The sequence below is a fragment of the Hypanus sabinus genome, chromosome 1 (assembly GCF_030144855.1).
Source record: "Hypanus sabinus isolate sHypSab1 chromosome 1, sHypSab1.hap1, whole genome shotgun sequence".
NCBI classification, from domain to species: Eukaryota; Metazoa; Chordata; class Chondrichthyes; order Myliobatiformes; family Dasyatidae; genus Hypanus; species Hypanus sabinus.
In genome coordinates, this window is record NC_082706.1 from 101,189,898 (window position 1) to 101,214,081 (window position 24,184).

Sequence of the window (24,184 nt, forward strand, 5' to 3'; positions counted from 1 at the left end):
TGGAATCAAATTACATTGTCTGGTGTCTCAGGGCTAGGTGTGTCTGCACCCATGCCGCCCCCAACCGCACCTCTCCTACACCCCTCCTGTGGCACTCCACTCTTGCCACTCACAAAATGCTTGGTTGCCGCTAAATTTACAAACTCACTCTCTGCTCCACGTTGACAAATACAATACTGTGCAAAAGTCTTACGCACCCTAGCTATATATATGTGCCTAATGCTTTTGCACAATGCTATACATGTCTAGGTGTATAGCATTGTGGCAATGAGGCAACCTTCAAAATTATTGAGTGATGAATAATGCCTAAACCTGACACTCACACTCAGCCAGAAATTCTATTGGAAATGTCAATATTGAGGGAAAATAGGATCCGATTCAACTGTGTTCATTTGCAAAACAGAAGGCCTGATGACTCAAAAAGGAAGGAATTGGAGGAATTAGACTTTTAAAAAATCCAAAAGAGAAAGGAGAAACTACTGGTGGGAATTAAATTGGCAACCTGAATCTCTCAAATGATGGAGCTTTAGTGCTGTTGTCCTAACCATTCCATAAGATCCAAGACATAGGAGCTTAATTAGGCCATTTGGCCCATCAAGTCTGCTCCACCATTCCATTACAAGAGACCACTGCATCTTAAAATTGCCTCTTCTTTCTTCTTGTGACAGGTCTACTGAAACCCTGTGTATACTTTGCTTTAAAATGTAGCTCAAATAGTAAACAGTGGACTCTGGTTAACAGAGACACATTGAGACCAGTACATTTTGCCTCAATGAAGTGGCTGCCCCAATTAGCCAAAGCTTCATGGAAATAGTTGAAAATGTATAAAAAAAAGACAAACTACCATTTAACTGAGAAACAAATTATGTATTTAAATGAAATACAGAACAAATTAGAACATTACCAATCCTACTGGTTGTCCTTTGTATCCAACGATGACAGGAAATCTGTGCAAGTGAGATTTTAAAGTGAAAAAGCCATTGCACTGTGGCAGTTCCACTCTCTCGACTTTGGAAACCCAGGTCCAGTGGGACAGGTAGACCTCACAACTGGGGTATTCCCTGACTGCAGTGGATGACCATGACTACTTCTGTGCCTTGTCATGCTCTTTGCTCTTGACGTAGGTTGTAGAACAGCCTTCCTGCAGATCTCATCTGCTTAGTCTGCAAGAACTGACTTTGCATGCCCCTATCTCACCAGGGTTTTAGACCCGCCAGCTACCTCACCTGGTTTAGCCCTCCATCAAAGCGGTGGTCCAGTGCGTGGCCACTGTCACATGCAAACAGCTACTTGGCACCACTGGTGTGAGCTGAGTGTCCAGTGGGAAACAAAGGTAACATTCAAGATGATTGTCGATTCCTTCAAATTCTTCATATTTCTTAATTTCATTTCATTTTCACTTCCGGCTGTTTCTGGCATTTCCAAGTCTGGATACTTGAAACTGTAGTGAGCAAAACAGTTCTGAGTTGTCTCACTGCTTATTTCTCACCCACAATCAGTGACAAAAATCACTGCTGTTTGAACACAAACACACACAACTGTTTGCTCTAAGCATGTGTAGCGTCTAACGGGCACATGATGTACATGTGACTGACGCCCGTTGGAAACTGTTCGGCAATGCTCTTCTGTCCTTGTTAAGCAGCATATTGTCCTAAACAAACAAAAGGAATCCCAGCTATTTTCTCAATTAGTCTTTGTTCTTTAACAGTTGTCCCAAATAAGTGGCTGCCCCGATTAACCGATGATCCACTTAACCACAATCCACTATATTTCCCTAGCATTAGAGAACTTTGCATCTATTTCCAATATACAGCATGGGCAACTCCAGTCCGAGAATCACCAAATATTGATGATTAATCAATTGTCCAAAAGCATAACAAAATAACACAATCACTAAGTGTTACCAATGCAGGCTGATAACATTCTCAGACCCCTTGAGTCTAAATAACTATGTCATATCAGTTATAACACAATGCAAAATCATATCCACGTGAACATGATATAGAAGGCAAAAAGACAATTTTAAGTGTTAAAAGATGACACTTTATTGAGTTATTTAACACTGTGCAATAACAAGACGAGGTTTCCACACAGAACAGACAGAATTGGTCCTTTCCTTGTGATACCATTGCACTAAGGAACAGTCAGTACTTGGTTCAATGTGCAAAGGTATAGTAAATGAATGTAGGAACCAGCTTATCACCACATCTTCATTTAGCACTTAAGAGTTCATTCAGGAATATTTGTAATTTGAGGGCTTCTTTACAAATCACATTTCCAATGGTTATCGCTTGAAGTAGATTTTTATAAACTGCTGTATTCCTGCTGCCTCTGAGACATTTTTTTAAATGCCTGTTTTTGTTCAATACCCAAAATACTTCCTGCCGAATTGATTAAAAGCTCTCTTATTACATTTCCTCCAAACCCTGCAGACCAAGGGTTAAGACTGGAACTACTGATATATATTTTTTGTTATTCCAAATATCATTGCTTTGTACTTCCAAACTGTTGCACAAATTCTGTGAAGGTATAAACATCGCCCCATCCGACAGCAAGATTCATACTGATGAAGTCATCCAAGTTCATTTTTGCCTCTAGATTTCAATCAAAATCACAACAGGTTAGTAGAGGAAACAATTATTATCAATCCTCTCATTAACAGAAACAGTTTTACCTCATTTACTCCCGCAATAACCTTCACAGTTTCATCTTAAGATAAGCATCAAAGTGTGACTTATTTTGCAAACACATCAGAGACCATGTCTTGTGGACAAGCAACAACCACCTGGGAAGCTACTTCAAGAATCTCAATAACTTTCAGAACAAAGTTGACTCTCACTGCATCATCACCTTAAATTAGGGATTCCCAACTATTTTTTATGTTACAGGCCCCTACCATTAACCGAGGGGTCAGTGGACCCCAGGTTGGGAACCCCTGCCTTAATCACTTGACACTATGCAACTGCTCATCTAGACCTCTTCAAAAGCACTTCCTGAGTCTGCAGTGTCTTTCACCCTGGACAAAGTGCAGGGAACACCTTTTGTAAATGCTGTACATCTTTGGTTCACAGTACAATCTCGAGTTGGAAATCTATTATTGTTCCTTCCTCAGTGCCCGAGTCCAAGTCCTGGAATTCCCTCACCAGCAGGACTGTGGGAGCATCTTCACTACCAGAACTTTAGTGGTTTAAAGCGGCATCTCACCACCGCCTTCTCAATAAACACTAGCTTTTCCAGCCATCATAAATTCTCAGTATAAACAAACAAGGGCCACATTAGTACACACAGCTGTAGAACTCAAGACCTTAACTACACAAGTACATTCCAGGCATCAGTTATGTTAGAAAGGGTACATTAACTGTTTTTGGAATGGAGCGACTTAGGAACAGTGAGAAGTTTTATTTCACATACCCGCAGTTTGAATACATGGATACGGTGGAGGAGCCATGCGCCACATTCCATGAGCATCCTTCATATGTGACCGATCTGAAGCAAATGTCTTTAGGAACAGATCTGCTCGGATTACTCTCATTTTCCTGCACAAAAATCACAGGACAATATGTAATGGGTGGGTTAGTAAGTTTGCAGATGACACAAAGGTTGGTGGCGCTGTGGATAGTGTAGAAGATTGCCAAAAAATACAATCAATATGGGCAGAGAAACAGTGGGTGGAATTTAACCCAGCTAAATGTAAAGTGTTGCATTTGGGATGTAAAGAAACAGTACACTGTTAATGTCAAGACCCTCATCAGCCTTGATACGTAGAGCTCCCTGAAAGGCCATACAAGTTATAGGGTTGTAAGGAAGGCATGTTACGTGCCTGCCTTTATTTGTCTAGGCTCTGAGTTCAAAAGTCAGAAAATTGTGTTGCAGTTTTATAAAACTCTGGTTAGGCTACATCTGGAGGATTCAGTTCTGGTCGGCCCACCATAGGAAGGAGGTGGAGGAGTCAAAAAAGGTGCAGAAGTTTACCAGGACGCTGTCTGGATTAGAAAGTGCGTTATAAGGAGAGGTTGGTCAAACTTGGGCTGTTTTCTCTGGATGGCGGAAACTGAACGCAGACCTGATCAAGGTTTATAAAATGATAAAAGGCATAGATGATGTAGAAAGCCAAAATCTCTTTCCCAGGGTGAAAATATTTACTACAGGAGGGCATGCATTTGAGGTGAGAAGGAGAGAATTCAAAGGAGACTGTGTATCTTGGGCAGGGAGTGGTGGGTGCCCAGAATGCACTGACAGAGGTGGGGATGGAAGCGAATACAACAGAGGTGCTTAAGAGGCTCTTAGATAGACATGAATATGCAGAGAATGGAGGGATACGGACCCTGTGCATCCAGAAGGGATTCGATGTCATTTGCCCAATTAGTTCAGCACCACATGTTGGGCTGAAGTTGCCTATTCCTGGGCTGTACTGTCCCATGTTTTATATGCGATGTTACAAAAATGTGGTTTCTGTTTCATATCGCCCTATCATTTCTTTCCACATTACAGACCCAGAGAACTCGGCATAAAAAGAAACATGCTACTATTTTTAGATTGATTCACTGCAGACCTATTGGAGTGGCTGAGAGCCAGAATCATGTTAGGATTCCTATCAAACAATCACGTTAGGTCTCCAATCCAACACTCTCTTCAGTTTTCCTATCAACCAACCAAAGGTCATTACTGCAGGTTAGGGCAGGGTCTGCTCCTGAGAGCAGTTGAACAGTTTGCAAACTAAAAGTCAACCATGAACCAAATTCCCACACGGCAGACTAACACAGTGGGTTGTATCACAGGGAAGCATTTTAAATCTTGCTTAAATCTTATTTTGCCGTTGTTAATAATAAAGCTGATGTTAACTCATTTAGTCTGAACTTCGTGAGTGAATGAGGTCTCCAGTCAGGGTCAACCACGGATGTTACGTCCTAGCTGTCTAGTCATGCAAACCTGGGCAGTGCGATATGGAGAGCAAGCTGTTACCCATGTAGCAAGCTTCCCCTCTCCATGCATCTGATGATCCAAAAGGAACGGCAAAGACCGATATGGTTTGGTACCAGCAGCATCACAGGAGTTGCCAATCAGCGTAGAACTCAACGTAAGACTCTGCCTTAGGGACTCCAGCTCTGAATTTTACCTCAAGGTTTACTCACGAAGCCTTCCCTTGAATGGGCATAGCTGCAAGACAGTGGAAGTTTGAGATCAGAGTTTTCCTTCTCCAAGATGAGCTGCCAACCACGGCTGATGAGCCCCATCTGCCCAAAGCTACTGGTTTTAAGGCACCAGAAACCTGCCTTTGCCCCTTCTCCTGTCAGTAAAAACTGTGGTGCTGGCTTAGTAGCTAAGCCACACTTGAAAGTCAGGAGCTGGACTTGGTTATCAGAGGCTATTTGAGGCTAGTCTGAGCTTACCTCAAGCTAATAATGACATTTTTTGAAAGAGGAGGTTGTAAACACTATTGACAGTTTTAAAAAGGACATTGCTGCTGGTCCAGATTGCAGTTCTCCGGATAGGATTCACAAAATGGACATCAACATGTTAACTAGAAGAATTTCAAGTGTATTTTCTGTGGGTTTAATGTGGCAAAATTCCAGCTAGTGTCAAGAAGACTTGTTTGCAGCTTTGTAGTAGGCATCAAATTCGCCCAAATGCTCGCTCATATGTTCAGGCTGTATACAAGTCTGCATCTGTAGGCTGGAGAGGATCTGTACAGGGATCCCTGGATTTGGCTGTGGAGAGAAAGTATAGTTATGCAGCAGGTAGCATTGCTGCCACAAAATGTACAGCATCCTTGCATGTGCTGTCTGTGTGGAGTTTGCATGTTCTTTCTGTGACTGTACGGCTCTGCCAGTTCACACCCCAAAGACGTGCTAGTAGGTTAGTTGCCTGCTGTAATTTAACCCTTAGTATTAGTGAACGGCAGAAGAGCCAGAAGCAGGTAATGGGCATCCGCTTTACAATGAAAATCTGGGGGAAAGGATCCAACAAGATTTCTGAGAAATAGCATGGATTTCATGGGCCAAATGGCCTTCTATATAGTTAGAAAATGGTCTATGGCACTCACGCATTTCAGCTACAATTACTTTTTTGGAAAGAACAAAAAGGAAGCATTTTAGTAGAGATGGAGCAAGAAAGTGGAAAATTTCTGACGAGTTTTCAAAGCTCAGGAAGGTGCCTGCTGAGATTCAACTGAATGACAGCAGCCTGTTTCCTTTTACTGGAGGTTTTAGGGCACATGATCTGCAATGGGTGCAACCGGAGTCCTGGTTCATGAATCTGGAAACACATTCAAATCCAGCCATGACACCTGGGATATATAAATTCTTTTAATTAAAGAAACTGAAAATAAAGAGCTGGTGTCAAAAATGGTGCCAATGAAGCCACTGGGTAGCCACATTGTTGAGAGTGTTGACTATGGTATGAAAATTACTGTCTTTCCCCAGCCTGGCCTCCATGAATCTCTACTTTGGTCTCCGAGTTAGTTCAGGAAGCTACTCAGTACAGTGGCAGACTTGAGAGGGAGACTAGAGGCCACTAGATGGGTGGGAGTGGCCAGTGATACCCAAATCCTGAGAACCAATAAATTAAAAAAACATTCCTCACCGTCTAAAAACCGGCCTGATGAGTTCTTCAGATCGAAAGGCTTCTTTCACATAAGTATCAAAAGAACAAGGAAACGGTAATGTTGAATCCAAATCATAGACCTCACAGTGTTGCCCTCCACAATCGTGGAGCAGGATGACATGGTAATCCTGATTTAAAACACACAATTGTAAAGATTAAATGAAATGTACCAAATAACTGCCATCATTAGTATTAGTAATGCTATACAACAGCTATAATTTTTGCTTGCTTGTACTTATTCACTGAATTCCCCAAAATACCTTAAGAGTTTTTGTACAGTTATTGTGTAAGTCATTATTGGAAAGTACAGCCTCTATTCTGCCAAAGATTACAAAGAGCTACTAAATGATTCAAGAGACAAAACACCTTTAGATGGCATCTGGTGCTTAAGTAGAACCGAATTAATTTCACCTGCCACCCCTTTGCTTGTTGAACTTCTTTGGCACCTAGTCCAGCACTCAAATTCCTCCAAACCCCTATCCCTACTTACCTGAACTTCATCTAGTGCTCCAGCCTCTATTATCCCCTCCCTTTCCTACTATAAGATTCTCCTCAAGTCCTACCTCTTCGCTCCAGTTATTGCAGATCCATTTCTTGGAAACCACTGTTTGTTTTAATAATACTCTTTGTAAGATGTGTACTTTTTAAACACTCATGTGTGTTTTTCACAGTATGTAGTGGCTCATCCCCACTCACTGGCAGAAAGCAGTATAGCAGTTAAGCTAACAGTTTATCACCTTTCTCATTGGCTAAGTATTAGCACATTACTCACATGATGTAACTGTTTTAATTATGCAGCCTATAAACTAGTTTATTCTTCAAGGAGTTTCCCTCATCTCATCTATAAAGACCGTAAGACATATAGGCAGAATTAGGCCATTTGGCCCATCGAGTCTACTCCACCAACCATGGATTATCCTTTTTTCCCCTCCTCAGCCCCACTCCCTGGCCTTCTCCTCATAAGTTTTGATGCCGTGTTCAACCAAGAACCTATCAAGCTCTGTCTTAAATACACCCAATGATCTGGCTTCCACAGCTGCCTGTGGTAACAAATTCCACAAATTCACCACTCTCTAGCTAAAGAAGTTTCTCCACATCTCTGTTTTAAATGGATGCCTCTCTACCCTGAGGCTGCGCCCTCTTGTTCCAGACTCCCCCACCATGGGAAACATCCTTTCCACATTTACTCTGTCTAGGTGGTGGATTTTTCCAGAGGTGCCACCTTGGCCATCTTTATTCCTTTGTCTTCGCATCCATACACCTCTTAGTATCGTTTCTCAGCTCTTTATTTAGTTTGCTTCCTATTTGTGTATTTGTTTGTACTCTAAAATAACCTGAAATCTTGGAATTAAGATTGCTCATCATTCCTGACTCCCAGAACACATTCAAAGTTGTCACACTGTGGGACTAAGAACCAAAGACCTGTACCATTCACCTACAGACACCAGAATAACTTCCTGCTGGGGTCAGCTGGGGTATTTTAATTCAAATGAATAAATAAACAGATCTGGAACAGTAAATAAACACAGCCGGGAGGACAATGTACTGTACGTTATGTTGACTGATATTCTTCAGCAAAAAGCATGTGGTGTCCTTACCCAGTCTGATTCATAAATAACTCAGTCCACCTGCCTTCTGAATTGGCCTAACAAGCAACTGAAGTTCATGGAGGGCAATAAATGCTTGATCAGCCAATAATAACATATGGCATGAATGAATAAAAAAGGATCACACGGGCCATTGTTTATTTCTTCAACTTGACAATAATGAATATCTCATTCCTCTTCTGTGAAGTAATTTGAAATACTCTCTAAATACAAATTATTGTAGATGGTTCTGTACTAACTTGTGCCTTGAAAAAGTATATCTGGAGCAGCACATACAAAATGCTGGAGAAACTCAGCAGGTCAGGCAGCATATATGTAAAGGAATAAACAGAATTTGTTTTGGGCTGAGACCCTTCATCAGGATTGGAAGATAAGGGCAAAGAATCCAGAAAGGGGTGGCGGGAGGGGAAAGAATACAAGCCATGTGGGTGGTGGAAGGGGAATGAAGCGAGAAACTGGGAGGTATTAGGTGGAAAAGGTCACCTAATGAGGTGGAATCTGATGAGAGAGGAGAGTGGACTACGGGAGAAAGGGAAGAAGGAAGAGCATCATGGGGAGGTGACAGTCAGTCAAGGAGAAAAGAAGTGTTTAAGAGGGGAGCCAGAGTGGGGAATGGAAGAAGAGGGAAAAGGGAAGAAGAAAAAATTACCATAAGGAGAAATCGATGCTTATGCCATCAGTTTGGAGACCACCCAGATGGAATATGAGGTGTTGCTCCTTCAAACTGAGAGTGGCCTCAATAAGGGCTGTAGAGTAGGCCACTCTCATGTCTGATTGGAGGCCTTCAGAAGGCCTTTGACAAGGTACCACACGAGGCTGCTTAACGAGCTACGAGCACTAGGTATTACAGGAAAGATCCTAGCATGATAAAAACAATGGCTGACAAGCAGGAGGCAAAAAGTAGGAATAAAGGGAGCCTTTTCTGGTTGGCTGCCAGTGACTAGTGATTCTTTTTACGTTATATGTTAATTATTTGGATGATGGAATTGATGGCTTTATTGCAAAGTTTGTGGAAGACACGAAGACAGGTGGAGGAGCAGGTAGTCTTGAGGAAGGAGAGAGGATGCAGAATGACTTAGACAGATTAGGGGAATGGGCAAAGAAGTGGCAGATAGAATAGTGTTCGTAAGTGCATGATCATGCACATGGCAGATGAAATGAAAGGCATGATTATTTTCTAAACAGAGAGAAAATACAAATAACTGAGGTCCAAAGGAACTTGGGAGTCCTTGTGCAGGATTCCCTGAAGGTTAGTTTGCAGGTTGATCTGTAGTGAGGAAGGCAATGTTAGCATACATTTCAAAAAAAAAGGATTAGAATACAAAAGCAAGGATGTAATCCTGAGATTTTACAAAGCACTGGTGAGGTCTCACTTGGAGTATTGTGAGCAGTATTGGGCTCCTTATTTTAGAATATGCTGAAACTGGAGAGGGTTCAAAGGAAGTTCACAAAAACAATTGCAGGTTTGAACAGTTTGTCACATGAAGAGCATTTGCTGGCTCCGGGACTGTATTCACCAGAACTCAGAAGAATGAGGGGTGACCTCATTGAAACCTACTGAATGGTGAAAGGCTTTGATAGAGTGGACATGGAGAGGATGTTTCCTATAATGGGACTGTCTAAGAGCATAGGACACAGTCTCAGAATAGAGGGGCGTCCTTTTAGAACAGGGATGAGGAGGAATTTCTTTAGCCAAAGAGTGGTGAATCTGTGGAATTTGTTGCCATAGACAGCTGTGAAGGCCAAGTCTTTATGTATATTTAAGGCAGAGGTTGATAGATTCTTGATTGGTCAGGGCATGAAGGGGTATGGGGAGAAGGCAGGAGATTGGGGCTTAGAGGAGAATTGGATCAGCCATAATGAAATGGCAGAACAGACTCGAACAGCCAAATGGCCTAATTCTGCTCCTATGGATTTGAATTAAAATCATTGGCCGCCAGGAAATCCTACTTATTGTAGATGGAGCATAGGAGCTCGACAAAGTGGTCTCAGAAATGTCGAAGAAAAATGTGCATTTGGAGTACCAGATATAGTAGACGACCTCAACAGATTGGCAGTTGAAGAGTTGGCTCACTTGGAAAGACTCTTTGGGGCCACAAATAGAGGCAAGGGAGGGGGGTGAATGGACAGGTTTAGCATTTCTTCCGCTTGCAGGGGAAGTGCCACGAGGGAGATTAGCGTGGAGGAATGAATGAAGGGTTATGGAGAGAGCAATCCCTGCAGCGTGCGTTGGGGGGGGGGTAAGATAAGATAAAGCTGTGTTGGTGGTAGGATTCCATTGGAGATGCTGGAAGTTGTGGAGAATGATGTGCTGGAGGTGGAGGCTCATGGGGAGGTAGGCAAAGAACTCTATCCCTGTTAGGGCAGTGGGAAGATGGGGTGAGTGCAGATATCCGTGTGACAGAAGAGATGCAGGTGAGGGCAGCATCAATGGGCGGAGGAAGGGAAACCCCGCTATTTGAAGAACATCTCCTATGTTCTGGAAAGGAAAGCTTCATCCTGGAAACATATGTGGCAGAGACGAAGGAACTGAGAAAATGAAATGGCGTTCTTACAAGTGACAAAGTGAGAAGCATAGTCAAAATGGCTGTGAAATCAGTGGGTTTATAAAAGACATCGTTAGACAGCTTTGCCTTCCCACTTAAAATTGTGCAGTTAATTATACTGCAAGGATGCCAGGGAATGTAATCATCTTTTACGCTGTGTGAACTGAGGAATTAAATGTCTCTGGTTGAATAACTGACACCTTTTCAGTTCACCTGGACCTTCAACAAGAATACAAGCTGTTGCAAAAAATAAACATTTGTTTAATCAAATGTATCCCACATAAGATGCAGTTAGGATCGTTTGATGTTTTCTCCTGATTCCAGACCATACAGAAGTGAAATTCCAAGAAATGAATTACCCACTTACTCTAGCAAGGAACAACTATTCACCACGGAGTGATAGTTGATAAAGTTAACCAATAACCAATGTTATAGTTGTAACTTTTTCGGTGCCTTCTTAAAAAATTTAACAGACCCTGCAGCAGTCTGTAAGCCTTCATTGAGAAGGTTAGAAACTTCAGAACAGAAGCACCTTGTGGCTTACGACTTACCTCAGACAGAAAGCAAGCAAAGTAGTTTAATACTGTATTGCAAAAACTTGCACTGTATTAGAAGTTATTACAAAACTTCTAATAACTGTAGCATAAGCCAGGGCAAGTTGATAAGATGATTAAGGAAGCATGTGGGATGTGGCTTGCTATGTAAAAATAGGACATTGTTCAGAGAAAAGTCATGAGAAACATACCTAAGAAACCTCAGTTGGTAAATGATATACAAGTACACACATATCAGGAGGGATGTCAAGACTTAGGAAAATGTTTTAAAAAGCTTCAACTATAAAGAATAACTAAATTTGGTAATGTGGAGAGCCTGGGGAAGTTGGATTTGCCCTCGTCAGAGAAGGAACTTAATAGGGATGACCTTGAAGGGTGTCATTCTGAAATGTTGACCATCCATTTCCCTCCACAGATGCTGCCTGGCCCACTGAGTTCTGGGTTGAGGCCGTCACCATTGGCAATATTTTCACATGGAAAGCTATTAGGATCCAGAATGTGTCATACGGAAAGGCAATTGGGAGATGTACTTGAAAGGACTAATTTACAGCTTTACACAGAGGAACTCAGTTTGGACTTACTTAGGCTTTCTGCTTCCTGTTCGATTCCGACACTTGAATTATCAAGAGAGATTTAAAAGATATTGGTAAAACTTTGTAAAAATAAGAGTAATACTTACCCAGATTACAGGCTGATCTTCATGGCAAGATCTCTGCCTCCATATAGGCACCTTTACAGTTCAGGAATGAAGAAAACGAAATCAGATTTATAAACTATTCTATAATGTGCTTAAGTATTTATAGACCTTTTTACTTACTCTAATTACTGAATGATATTACGTGGTATGATGAGATCCATTAATTTTGTGCAACCAATAGAGTATTGGTTAACACAGGAGCTCCTCTGCTAATTCAGTGCCAAACCCTACCAGCAGAGGATGAGCCATTCAGAATATTAATGTCCCTTGTCCACATTAAATTAGCCACACTCAAATTGAACACGTATGATTCTGAATGTTAATATTGACCTGTTTTTTCATCTATCCCTAGGCTATTATCTATAATTGATATTGCTAACATACTATTTATAGTGGGCAGATAATATTTTTGTTGTCCTGGTCAATGCTTAGCATACAAGCTGATAAAATTTATTATAGGGGTTATTTGGAATGTCATGCCTATAAGGCATTGCAAAGAGCTCTCTAACAAGTTATTCTTCCCCAACAGCCCTGCCAATAGTTCTTCTTATTCAGTATCCCTTGGAAAGATCCTTGAGCACACTCTTTACAAACCATTGTCAAATCATAGCAACTCATTGCATTAAAAATTACTACATATTAACAACACTGAGCCTGCCAATGAGTTGGAGGTTTGGCAAGATGTAAGACTTACAGCACACAATTTTCTCTACCACAAGCAAAGCAAATTTACTTCATTAGACACATCGCCTGATTAAATGGGAAGAGAACAGAAGCCACAGCACCATCTCCTAAGAGTAATTTATCCCAATAATATGGTGACTGGAGGATGTGTACACACGAATTAAATCCGCAAGTTCAGACACAATAGTGCGGCACTCAGCTTCATCAGTGGGAATTGCCATCTGTCTGGCTGGCTGGAATGATATCACAATATGCAGCTGAGCAAAAGAATCCTTCAGCCTAGCTTTAGCTTCTCTGAGGAAACACTAAGTGACTGGGCTCATGCATCAGGCTCTAGGTCAAGTCTGAGAGCAGATTCCCCAATGGAGCAAGCACCTGCTCCACGTAAAATTCCATGGCAGAGCATTGCCCAGATATCATTGGGACAGCACACCTGGCAAGGTCAAGACCTCTGTTTCAGAACAGGAACCCTGAAATGTGCTAACACCTTTACTGTCCAAGGCATACAAGCAAAGGATATAAATGTCATGAAAATTAGCATGTTGCAACACCATGGTACATTACAAGGACAAACATGGGTCAAAATAAATTTAAACTAACATAAATTATACATAACACGCGTGCAAAACAAACAAACAAGATAGCGCACAGTGACACTTGGACAAGATTGAGAATGACAGAGAAGGAAAATAGTTTGATGTAGCATTTAAGGATTTTCAGACCAGTTCAACAACCTGATGGCAGTGGGGAAGAAGCTGTTGTTGGAACTGGCTGAGCTTAAAGAGGGCCAGTGGTTTTACATGTTACCCAGTAAAATATGGGTCTTTATGTTCATATTTACCTGTTGGTTATTTTTAATAATATTAACATGAGGGAGGAGCTGGCCAAAGTTGACTGGATGGATATCCTGCAGAAAAGACAGTGGAACAGCAATGGCAGGTATTCTTGGGAATAATGCACAAGGTGCAAAATCAGTTCATCCCCCAGAGAAGGAAGGATTCAAAGGGGGGAAAGGGGCCACAGTGGTTGACAAAGAAAGTCAGAGATTGCATAGCACTAAAAAAAAAGAAGTATGACAGAGCTAAGGTGAGTGCGAAGACAGATGATATGGAAATTTTTAAGGAACAACAGAACTTAATTAAAAAGGCAATACGGGGAGAAAAAATAAGGTATGAAAGCAAGCTAGCCAGGAATATAAAGGAGGATAGCAAAAGCTTTTTTAAGTATGTGAAGAGAAAGAAGATGGTTAAGAACAATGTTGGGCCCTTGAAGAATGAATTGGGTGAAATTGTTATGGGAAACAGAGAAATGGCAGAAGAATTTAATAAGTACTTTAGATATGTCTTCACTAAGGAAGACACAAGCAATCTCCCAGATGTATGGATGGGCCAAGGACATAGGGTAACAGAGGAAATGAAACAGATTGACATTAGGAAGGAAACGGTGATGAGTGGACTGATGGGACTGAAGGCTGACAAATCCCCAGGTCCAGATGGTCTGCATCCTAGGGTACTAAAGGAGGTGGCCCTGGAAATTGCGGTTGCATTGGTAATCATTTTCCAATGTTCCTTAGATTCAGGATCAGTTCCTGAGGATTGGAGAATGGCTAATGTTATCCCACTTTTTAAGAAAGGAGGGAGGGAGAAAACAGAGAACTATCGACCTGTCAGCCTAACATCAATAGTGGGGAAGATGCTAGAGTCCATTATTAAAGATGAAATAGTGGCATATCTAGATAGCAGTGATAGGATTGGGCTGAGCCAGCATGGATTTACCAAGGGTAAATCATACTTGAGTAATCTATTGGAGTTTTTCAAGGATGTAACCAGGAAGTTAGACAAGGGAGATCCAGTGGATGTAGTGTACCTCGATTTTCAGAAGGCATTTGATAAAAGGTCCCACATAGGAGATTGGTGGGTAAAATCAAAACTCATGGCATTGGGGGGAAGACATTGACATGGATAGAAAACTGGTTGGCAGATAGAAAGCAAAGGGTACCCGGTGAATGGGTGTTTCTCGGTCTGGCAGGTGGTGACTAGTGGGGTGCCACAGAGCTCGGTATTGGGACCACAGCTGTTTATGATTTACATCAATGATTTAGATGAAGGCATTGAGAATAACATCAGCAAGTTTGCTGATGATACTAAGCTGGGTGGCAGTGTGACATATGATGAGGATGTTAGGAGAATTCAGGGTGACTTGGATAGGCTGGGTGAGTGGGCAGCTACTTGGCAGATGACGTTTAATGTGACTAAGTGTGAGGTTATCCACTTTGGGAGTAAGAACAGGAAGGCAGATTATTATCTGAACGGTGTAGAGTTAGATAAAGGAGAAATACAAAGAGATCTAGGAGTCCTTGTTTATCAGTCACTGAAGGTGAATGAGCAAGTGCAGCAGGCAGTGAAGAAGGCTAATGAAATGCTGGCCTTTATTACAAAGGGAATTGAGTACAAGAAAAAGGAAATCCTTTTGCATTTGTACAGGGCTCTGGTGAGACCACACCTGGAGTATTGTGTACAGTTTTGGTCTCCAGGGTTAAGGAAGGACATCCTGGCTGTAGAGGAACTGCAGCATAGATTCACATGGTTAATTCCTGGGACGTCAGGACTGTCTTACGCAGAGAGGTTAGAGAGACTGGGCTTGTACACGCTGGAATTAAGGAGATTGAGAGGGGATCTGATTGCAACATATAAGATTATTAAGGGATTGGACAAGATAGAGGCAGGAAATATGTTCCAGATGCTGGGAGAGTCCAGTACCAGGGGGCATGGTTTAAGAATAAGGGGTAGGTCATTTAGGACAGAGTTAAGGAAAAACTTCTTCTCCCAGAGAGTTGTGGGGATGTGGAATGCACTGCCTCAGAAGGCAGTGGAGGCCAATTCTCTGGATGCTTTCAAGAAGGAGCTAGATAGGTATCTTATGGATTGGGGGATCAAGGGATATGGGGACAAGGCAGGAACCAGGTATTGACAGATGATCAGTCATGATCTCAGAATGGTGGTGCAGGCTCAAAGGGCTGAATGGTCTACTTCTGCACCTATTGTCTATTGTCTATAACAAAGATTGGCTAAATGGAAAAATTTGTCTTCCTTGTCAGTCCTTCAAAAGTAAAGATGATTTATTTTCACTCCAGATCCATAGATTCTGTGCTGACTGATCAGGCCAACTTAGAACTTTACTATAATCTTACAGCACAGAAGGAAGCCTATGAGGCCCATCAGGTAGATGCAAGATGCAAAAAGAACAATCTTATCCATGCTATTCTCTGTATAGCTATTTCATGAACCCATGCAACATGGTCTCTCACATGCACATCAATTCTCTTTGACTCTTTTGTCACTGAGCTAAGTTAAGGACAAATTACTGTAGCCAATTCACCTACCAGTATGCCTCTGGTGTTGTATTGTGAACAAAGTCGACAGAGAGACACTGAAGCTAGTGGATATAGAAGTACTTTCTTCAACAAAAATGAACAGCAAGCATCAGATTGAAACATTCTTGGAGGAAGAGGCCTCCCAACCTATTAGTATATGGCATCTTTATATGCTAAAGATCAAAGGTAATAGCAGGACAATTCTAGAGCTAAAGTATATTGACAATGCTTCCTTTGAATTACATATAGTTTTCACACACCTCTTTCTTTACAGCCACACTGTAGACATCCAAAATGAATATCCAATCAACTCCTGTCTACAGCTCCAGGAAATCTATTGGTCAGGGCTGCATTTTAAATTCAATCTACAATCCATGTTCCTGTCTGAAGATTGGTTGCTGACTTAATTAATATTTACTATATGCCCTAACTCCAGAATATGCCTTAACATCTGGGATGTAGGAATTACCTGGGAAGGATCCATGTAGTTACAGGGAGAAAGTACAAACCTTGGACATTCAGCACCCAGGGAGGTCAGGATTGAATATGGATCTGAGCTGCCATGTCTATAGAGTGGGAGTCCCACAATGCAGTGGGAATTACCCAACTGATCATTTGGCAAGCCATCACTCTTCCTGAATGCCCCAGTCACAGAAGCAAGGTTTGAAGTTGTTTCCCAGATGTTCCTTTTCCATTCTAAGTGGTCATTCTTATGTGTTGGTGAGAAAGTTGTATTTTTCCTGGAAAAGCTTTGAGAACACCCTTGAAATTCCTTTGATCCAGATGAAAATGCTCCTCCATCAGATTGCTAATCCGCAGGAAATGGCATTTTGTATCCCTCTCTTGAATTTTCTCTCTCTTGGAAATCTGTTCTTGAGTAGGGTATTAATTTCAGGAGTCTTATGTCTTAGAGTGATAGAGAGGTACAGCATGGACCTTAGTTCATCAAGGCAGTCCCGATTAACCACCCATGTACAATACTACATTCATTCCGTTTTACTGTCCCCACATGCCCAGAACAGTGAGTGGTGTGGCCTGTGCATTCGAGCTGATCAAGTATAATTAGACCCTCAAATGAGAACATTGATATTGATTCACTCATCCTTCTAGTAACTTTGGAGGATTTTGTGGAGCTGCTGTTAATGGACTATCTTAAGTGTTTAAAGGTGCATGCTGTAATTATCATATTAAAAATTTACCGTTGAAACTCTGGTTCCAACAGCCCTGGTCACCTCCAGACCATGGATACTTACCATCTTTTGATCATTTGAAATGAAGATAGCATACCATTCTTCCAAAGAATGCTGCCTTTTGTTCTTTATATTTTCACACAGCTTCCATACATTTTCTTCACTGTAAAGACACAAATAGGTTAAAATGCTTGATTACTTCTCTTTATAAGTCTTAAATTGAAATGCTCTGTGCATCATAGGTCATTAGGGAAGAGAGGCTGATGATGGGATGATATCTGGTTATCAATTTATTATTGTCATATGAACAATAAAATGTTAAAAAGCTTTTGTTTGTATGTCATCTAGACAAGATCATTCCATCTGTGCACTCAGTGGCCACTTTACTAGTTACAGGAGAGTACCCAATAAAGTGGCCACAGGAGTGGAACCCAGGGTGATCTTCTGTTGCATTGATGTGTTGTGCATTCAGTTAAGCTCTTCTGCACACCACTGTTGTAGTGCATAGTTATTTGAGTTACAACTGCCTGCCTGTCAGTTTGAACCGGTCTGGCCATTCCCCTCTGACTTCTATCATAATGAAATGTTTTTGCTCATAGAGTAGTTAGTCACTAGATGCTTGTCACCATTCTCTATCAACTCTAGAGACTGTCGAGCATGTAAGTCACAGGAGATGATCAGTTTCTAAGATGGCCACTCCATCTGCCATTACATTCTGTTCTAGCCATGTGGTTGCTATGGCCAAGAAAGTGCACCAGTTCTTCTATTTCCTCAGGAGAGTAAGGAAAGTCATTATGTCTGGAATTACCCTAACCAATTTTTACAGGTTCACTAGAGGAGGCATCCTATCTGGATACATCACAGTTGTGACAGTAACTTCTCAGCCCAAGACTTCAAAAAATTGCAGAAGGTTATGAGCGCAGCCCAGTCCATCTCGTTAACTTGCCTTCCCTCCAGTGACTGTCCACATTTCTTGCTGCGCAGGAAAGTAGTTCAATATATTTCTCTCACTCAGGACATTATTCTCTCCACTTCTGCTGGGCAGAAGATAGAAAAGTTTGAAAACACCTACCACAGGCTCAAGGACCTCTATCCCACTGTACCAAGACTCGTTAAAGGACCTCTTATAATGATAAAGCTGAACTCTCTATCTCTCATTTTATTCATTTGATACCTATGATTGTGTGACTAAGTGCTGCTCCAATGCTATGTGTAAATTTACTGATGACTCCACTGTTGATTAACAAATCAAAGGTGATGACAAATTGGCACATAGGAGGGAGAGTGGAAATCTGCTTGAGAGGTGTCACAACAACAACCTCTCGCTCAACATCAACAAAACCAAAGAGCTAATAATCCACTCCAAGAGGAAGAAACCAGAGATCCAGTTGCCTGTCTTCATTAGGAGATCAGAGGTGGAGAGGGTCAGTAGCTTTAAGTTCCTTGTTATAAACATATTACCTGATCTGTCTTGGGACCAGTATATGAATGTCATCACAAAGAAGGCATGAAAGCGCCTTTACTTTCTTGGACATTTGTTTAGATTTGACACATCACCAGTACTTTGACAGACTTCTATAGATGTACAGTTGAGAGTATCCAAACTGGCTGCATCATAGCCTGGTACGAAAACACCGATGCCCAGGAACAGAACAGGCTAAAGAAGCTGGTGGCTGTCACTCTTGGTCTGTTTATGGATAGTTTTTCATAAAATTCTTCTTTCCTGTCAATGCCTTCAAGAAAATGAATCTTGAGCTATGTGACTTTGATACATGTGCTTTGATAATAAATTTGAACTTGTCCTTTCCCTTACATTTATTTGTCTGCCTGTTCTGCAGATTCTCTGTTAACTGTAACATTATTTTTTGAATTGTTATTGTTTTCCTTTAATACTTCCTCAATGTGCTTACATTCAGCACTTTATTAGATACACTTGTAAAACTGCTCGTTAATGCAATGATCTAATCAGCCAATCTTGTGGCAGCAACTCAATGCATAAAGTATGAAGGCATGGTCAAGAGGTTCGAAAATTGTTTGATCGAATATCAGAGAGGGGACTGTAGGGGAATGTAATGTAATGGATGTACAGGATGGAGGGGTACGATGTTATTTTGAGGAATGGGATGCTGCCAGCAAATCTGAATGGCATAGGAAAAGGCAGCCAAGAAATGTGAACTTCACGTGGTTTAAACTACCTGGACAACACAAACACCTACGTCAGGATGCTGCTCATCGACTACAGCTCAGCATTTAACACCATCATTCCCACAATCCTGATTAAGAAGTTGCAGAACCTGGACCTCCATACCTTCTTCTGCAATTGGGTCCTCAACTTCCTAACCAGAAGACCCCAGTCAGTGCAGATTGGTGATAACATATCCTCCTTGTTGACGATCAACATTGGCGCACCTCAGGGGCGTGAGCTTAGCCCACTGCTCTACTCTCTGTATACACATGAATGTGTGGCTAGGCATAGCTCAATACCATCTGACGATACAACCATTGTTGGTAGAATCTCAGGTGGTGACGAGAGTGCGTACAGGAGTGAGATATGCCAACTAGTAGAGTGGTGTCGCAGCAACAACCTGGCACTCAACATCAGTAAGATGAAAGAGCTGACTGTGGTCTTCAGGAAGGGTAAGACGAAGGAACACATACCAATCCTCATAGAGAGATCAGAAATGGAGAGAGTGAAGAGCTTCAAGTTCCTGGGTGTCAAGATCTCTGAGGATCTAACCTGGTTCAAACATATTGATGTAGTCAGAAAGACAGCGACTATACTTTATTAGGAATTTGAAGCAATTTGGCATGTCAACAATTACACTCAAAAACTTCTATAGTTGTACTGTGGAGAGCATTCTGACAGGCTGCATCACCGTCTGGTATGGAGGGGCTACTGCACACGACCGAAAGAAGCTGCAGGTGGTTATAAATCTAGTCAGCTCCATATTGGGCACTAGCCTACAAAGTACCCAGGACATCTTCAGGGAGTGGTGTCTCAGAAAGGCAGTGTCCATTATTAAAGACCTCCAGCACCCAGGGCATGCCCTTTTTTCACTGTAACCATCTGGTAGGAGATACAGAAGCCTTAAGGCACACACTCAGCAATTCAGGAACAGCTTCTTTCCCTCTGCCATCTGATCCTGAAATGGACATTGAAGCTTTGGACACTACTGACTTTTTAAATATACAGTATTTCTGTTCTTGCACATTCTTTTAAATCTATTCAATGTACATAATTGATTAACTTGTTTATTTATTATTATGTTTTATTTTTTCTCTCTCTCGCTGCTAGATTATGCATTGCAAAGAACTGCTGCTGCTAAGTTAACAAATTTCACATCACGTGCTGGTGATAATAAACCTGATTCTGATTGTGATAAATAAAATCTGCTGGAGGGTCAGGCAGCTTCCATGGAAGGAAATTAACAGTGAAGATTCTGCGTTGAGACCCTTCATCTTGGAGAAAAAGTTGGCAAGTAATGGGTGGATCCAGATGAGGAGGGGTAACAGGCAAAAGGAGGAGGGCAAAATGGAAATAGCAACAGGTGATTGGTGGAGGCAACAAAGGGAAATGGATTATGGAATTGGATAAGAAAGAAGGTTGGAGTGAGCAGACGGGGACAATGGGTGGAGGGGACCCTGTGGGAGGGGCATGTAGTGATGGACAGCTGGACCAAGTGGAGGAGGGAAAAAGAACAGGGTGATGTTGGAAATGCTGGCAGTATTGCCATCCCATGAACAAATACTCAATAAGCGGTTGTCAGAGATGAAACTTGAGGTGATGACAGCAAAGTCACCAGTGAGATTGCAAAAGGCAGCGGGTGATTATGCAACAAATAATCAGCGGGTCGCACAACATCTGTCAGGAAAAGCAAACTGACGTTTTGAGTTGAAACCCTACATCAGGTCTCAGATCTCTCAGTGACTATGCAGATGGGCTGTGACATTTGCAAGGGGCAGGTGGAGAGGAAGATGAAGTGAGTTGGGAGGCCCAAATCACTGAGAATGAGGGATTCTGGTGTAGAAAGCAAGGGAATAATGAGTGTTGTGTATTTAGTACCAGTAATATTATAAATACATTGCTTAAGTTAAACATTTTTTGTTCATTTAAATAATTCATTACAGGTTATATGTAAAAGTATGTGAATAGCATACATACAACAGAAATGCACACCTTTCTAGTAGTAAAACAGAACTCAGACTCACATCGTGCTTTTCTTTCAATTAGTTTTATGTTTTGCAGTTACACAACACAGCAGTGAGGACAATCAGTTACAAGTTCTGCTGTCATGCTACTACTTGTTGTGAATGATGGTGGACCATTGAACAGCTAATGACAGGTGGAAGCGACTCCAAGAACATCTCCATCTTTATTGAGGGAAGGTTGCAGAATGTGAGTGTTAAAGAGAAGGCTGAAACATTCACCACCAGGCTCAAATATTAAATGGGTTATCCATCACAGCTTCCTCTGGAGATCCTCACCAACACGGAAGCCAATCTTCAACAAACCTGCCGGCACGAGGGGTCGCAGATGCTGGAATCTGGAGCAACAAACTATCTGCCGGTTGAATTCATGTTGCAGGTTTTAGACTTGAAACATCAACAATTTCTTTCCTCCTACAGAAGCTGCTCAACCCACTGAGTTCATCCATCAGATTGTTTGCTGGTTCAACAAGTACGATTCAAGTTGCAATGTAACAAGGCCAAGAGCACTGGATAACAGTGAAGGCTACAGGACCAGACAATATCCCTGGCACAGTACGAATGGCTTGCTTTCCTGAACTCTAACCAAGCTGTTCTTGTACAGGCAAGGCATTGAAGGCTTTGCCTCAGTGCAGGCAAATGAGATTAACATCACTGGGCAAAAAGGTCAGATGTGATGAGTTAAAAGGCTTGCTTCTGAGCTGTATGACTTCATTCCAGGACAGTAAGTGATGGTGGGGGGGGGGGGGAATCTCACAGAATATAAAATAATGAGGACCATAAACAGGGTCAATGCACATAATCGTTCCTCTAGTATTGGGGTTCAAAAACTAAAGGCACAAGTTTAAGGTGGAAGGGCAAAGATTTTATAGGAACCCAAAAGACAGCTTTTCCACACAGAAGGTGGATTATGTAAGGAACGAACTGCCTGAGAAAGTGGGAGAGTTACTTTAACATTATTTGAAGACATTAGGATAGCTACTTGAATAGGAAAGGTTTAGAGGAATATGGGCCAAACATGGTGAAATCACACCAGCTTAGACGGGCACTTTCTCTGTAACACCATATTCCACATTCTATTGTGTTCTTCTCTTGTACTACGTCAATGTACTTACGTTTAGAAATGATCTATATGGATGGTATGCAAAACAAAGATTTTCACCGTATCTCGGGTACCTGTGACAATAATATCATTCCGTTTCAGTTCTTTTTGGCATGAATGAGCCATGCTGTATGACCCTAAATTATCGTGCTGGATTTAATACTCCTAAAGATACAGCAGGCTGGGTGCAAATTAAAGCGACAATTACTGAGTTACCCACACAAGCGCAGGTCAGGCCTGCACCTTACCAGTAACAGCTGGTGTACACACATTCCTCCTTTAAAATAGCTGGCACTGAGCACGTATCGCCTGGGTCCAACCTGGCGGGGTTCGGCAAATTCATAACGCCTTCCGGGAAAACACAAGTCTTAAACACCGACGCCGATCTGTCCCCGGCTCGGAGCCCCTCCGCCGTCACTCAGACCTGGAAACAGAATGATTCCAACCGGAACCATGGGTCTCGCCAGCGACCGAGCCCGAATGACAACGGACACCGACATTCCCCGCCCACCCCGTGACGTCGCTACGGCAACCGGCTGCGCGCGCACCCCCCGCTATTCTCACGAGGCAGGACGGCAGATGCCGGAATCTGGGGCAAAACACGGGGTCTTGTGGGGGCGGGAGAAATTGCCGGGGTTTCGCCCAGGCGCTTGAGTTCTCACAGCAGACTGCCGCATGTGAAAAGTTAACCCTTGGTTTTCTCTTCGTGGACGCTACCTGGCCAGTTGGGCATTTCCAGCGTTTGCTGTGTGTATTTTAGTTACGACTAAGTGGATCATTTTAAGCACGGCATTCCTGACGATGGTGGGCTGCGGAAGTTTCTGTTTATATCTCCTCAGATATTGCTCGGTATGCTGGAAACTTACAGCATTTTCTGTTTTGTTCTAAGGATTGATCCCCGAAGCACTGACAAGACTCTTGAAACGCTCTGTCATACGCTGAAGATGAATTCTTGATCTCCCAGTCTATATTGTCTCAGGCATTGTTTACCTACCCCTGCCCTGTAACTGAAGCACTGTATTCAGCTGTTTACCAGCTGTTTCATTATGTATAACATGATCTGCTCAGGGAGCATGCAGAACGTGTTTTCTCTTTATCTTACGACACGTGACGTTAAGCAATCAAATAAAAGGCAAAGTTAAGTTAACAAACAGATCAAGAGCAATTAAGTTAGGATGGATGTTGATATTTTAAAAAGTTGGGCTTCCACTGTTGTAATTCGCTATGACTTTGTACAAGACAGAGACAAATGCCCGAGTTAGACCTAGCAAACAATAACAGGTTATTGAGGAGACTGTGGCTGCAGATAAGGTGCAGAAGAGCTTTTCCAGGGTGCTGCCTGAATCAGAGGTTATGAGCTCTCAGGAGAGGTTGGATTAACTTCGGTTGTTCTCCCTAAAACAGTCTGATGGGAGACCTTGTAGAGATTTTTTTAAATTCTGAGAGGCAGAGATAGGATAAATAGAATCTTTTCCCCGGGGTTGAAATGTCAAACACAAGAGGACATCATTTGAAGGTGGGGGATGGAGGGGGGGAGTTTACACAGAGAGTGGTAAGTTGACATTGAGCCCATGAACACTTCCTCACTTTCTTAACATATTTGTTTTTGCTCAATTTTTAAT

The 24,184-nt window shown here is 42.1% G+C and overlaps 1 protein-coding gene across 1 annotated transcript; it reads right to left on the reverse strand.

Moving 5' to 3' along the window:
- Positions 1 to 2,026: 2,026 nt before the first annotated feature.
- On the reverse strand, positions 2,027 to 23,081 carry ntaq1 (N-terminal glutamine amidase 1). The gene is made up of 6 exons (XM_059972939.1): positions 22,811 to 23,081; positions 17,318 to 17,417; positions 11,990 to 12,040; positions 6,583 to 6,731; positions 3,412 to 3,536; positions 2,027 to 2,594 (listed from the first exon to the last, which is right to left on the reverse strand). The coding sequence occupies exons 1-6, from the start codon at positions 22,903 to 22,905 to the stop codon at positions 2,485 to 2,487; spliced, it is 630 nt and encodes a 209-aa protein (XP_059828922.1). The 5' UTR covers positions 22,906 to 23,081; the 3' UTR covers positions 2,027 to 2,484.
- Positions 23,082 to 24,184: the final 1,103 nt, after the last annotated feature.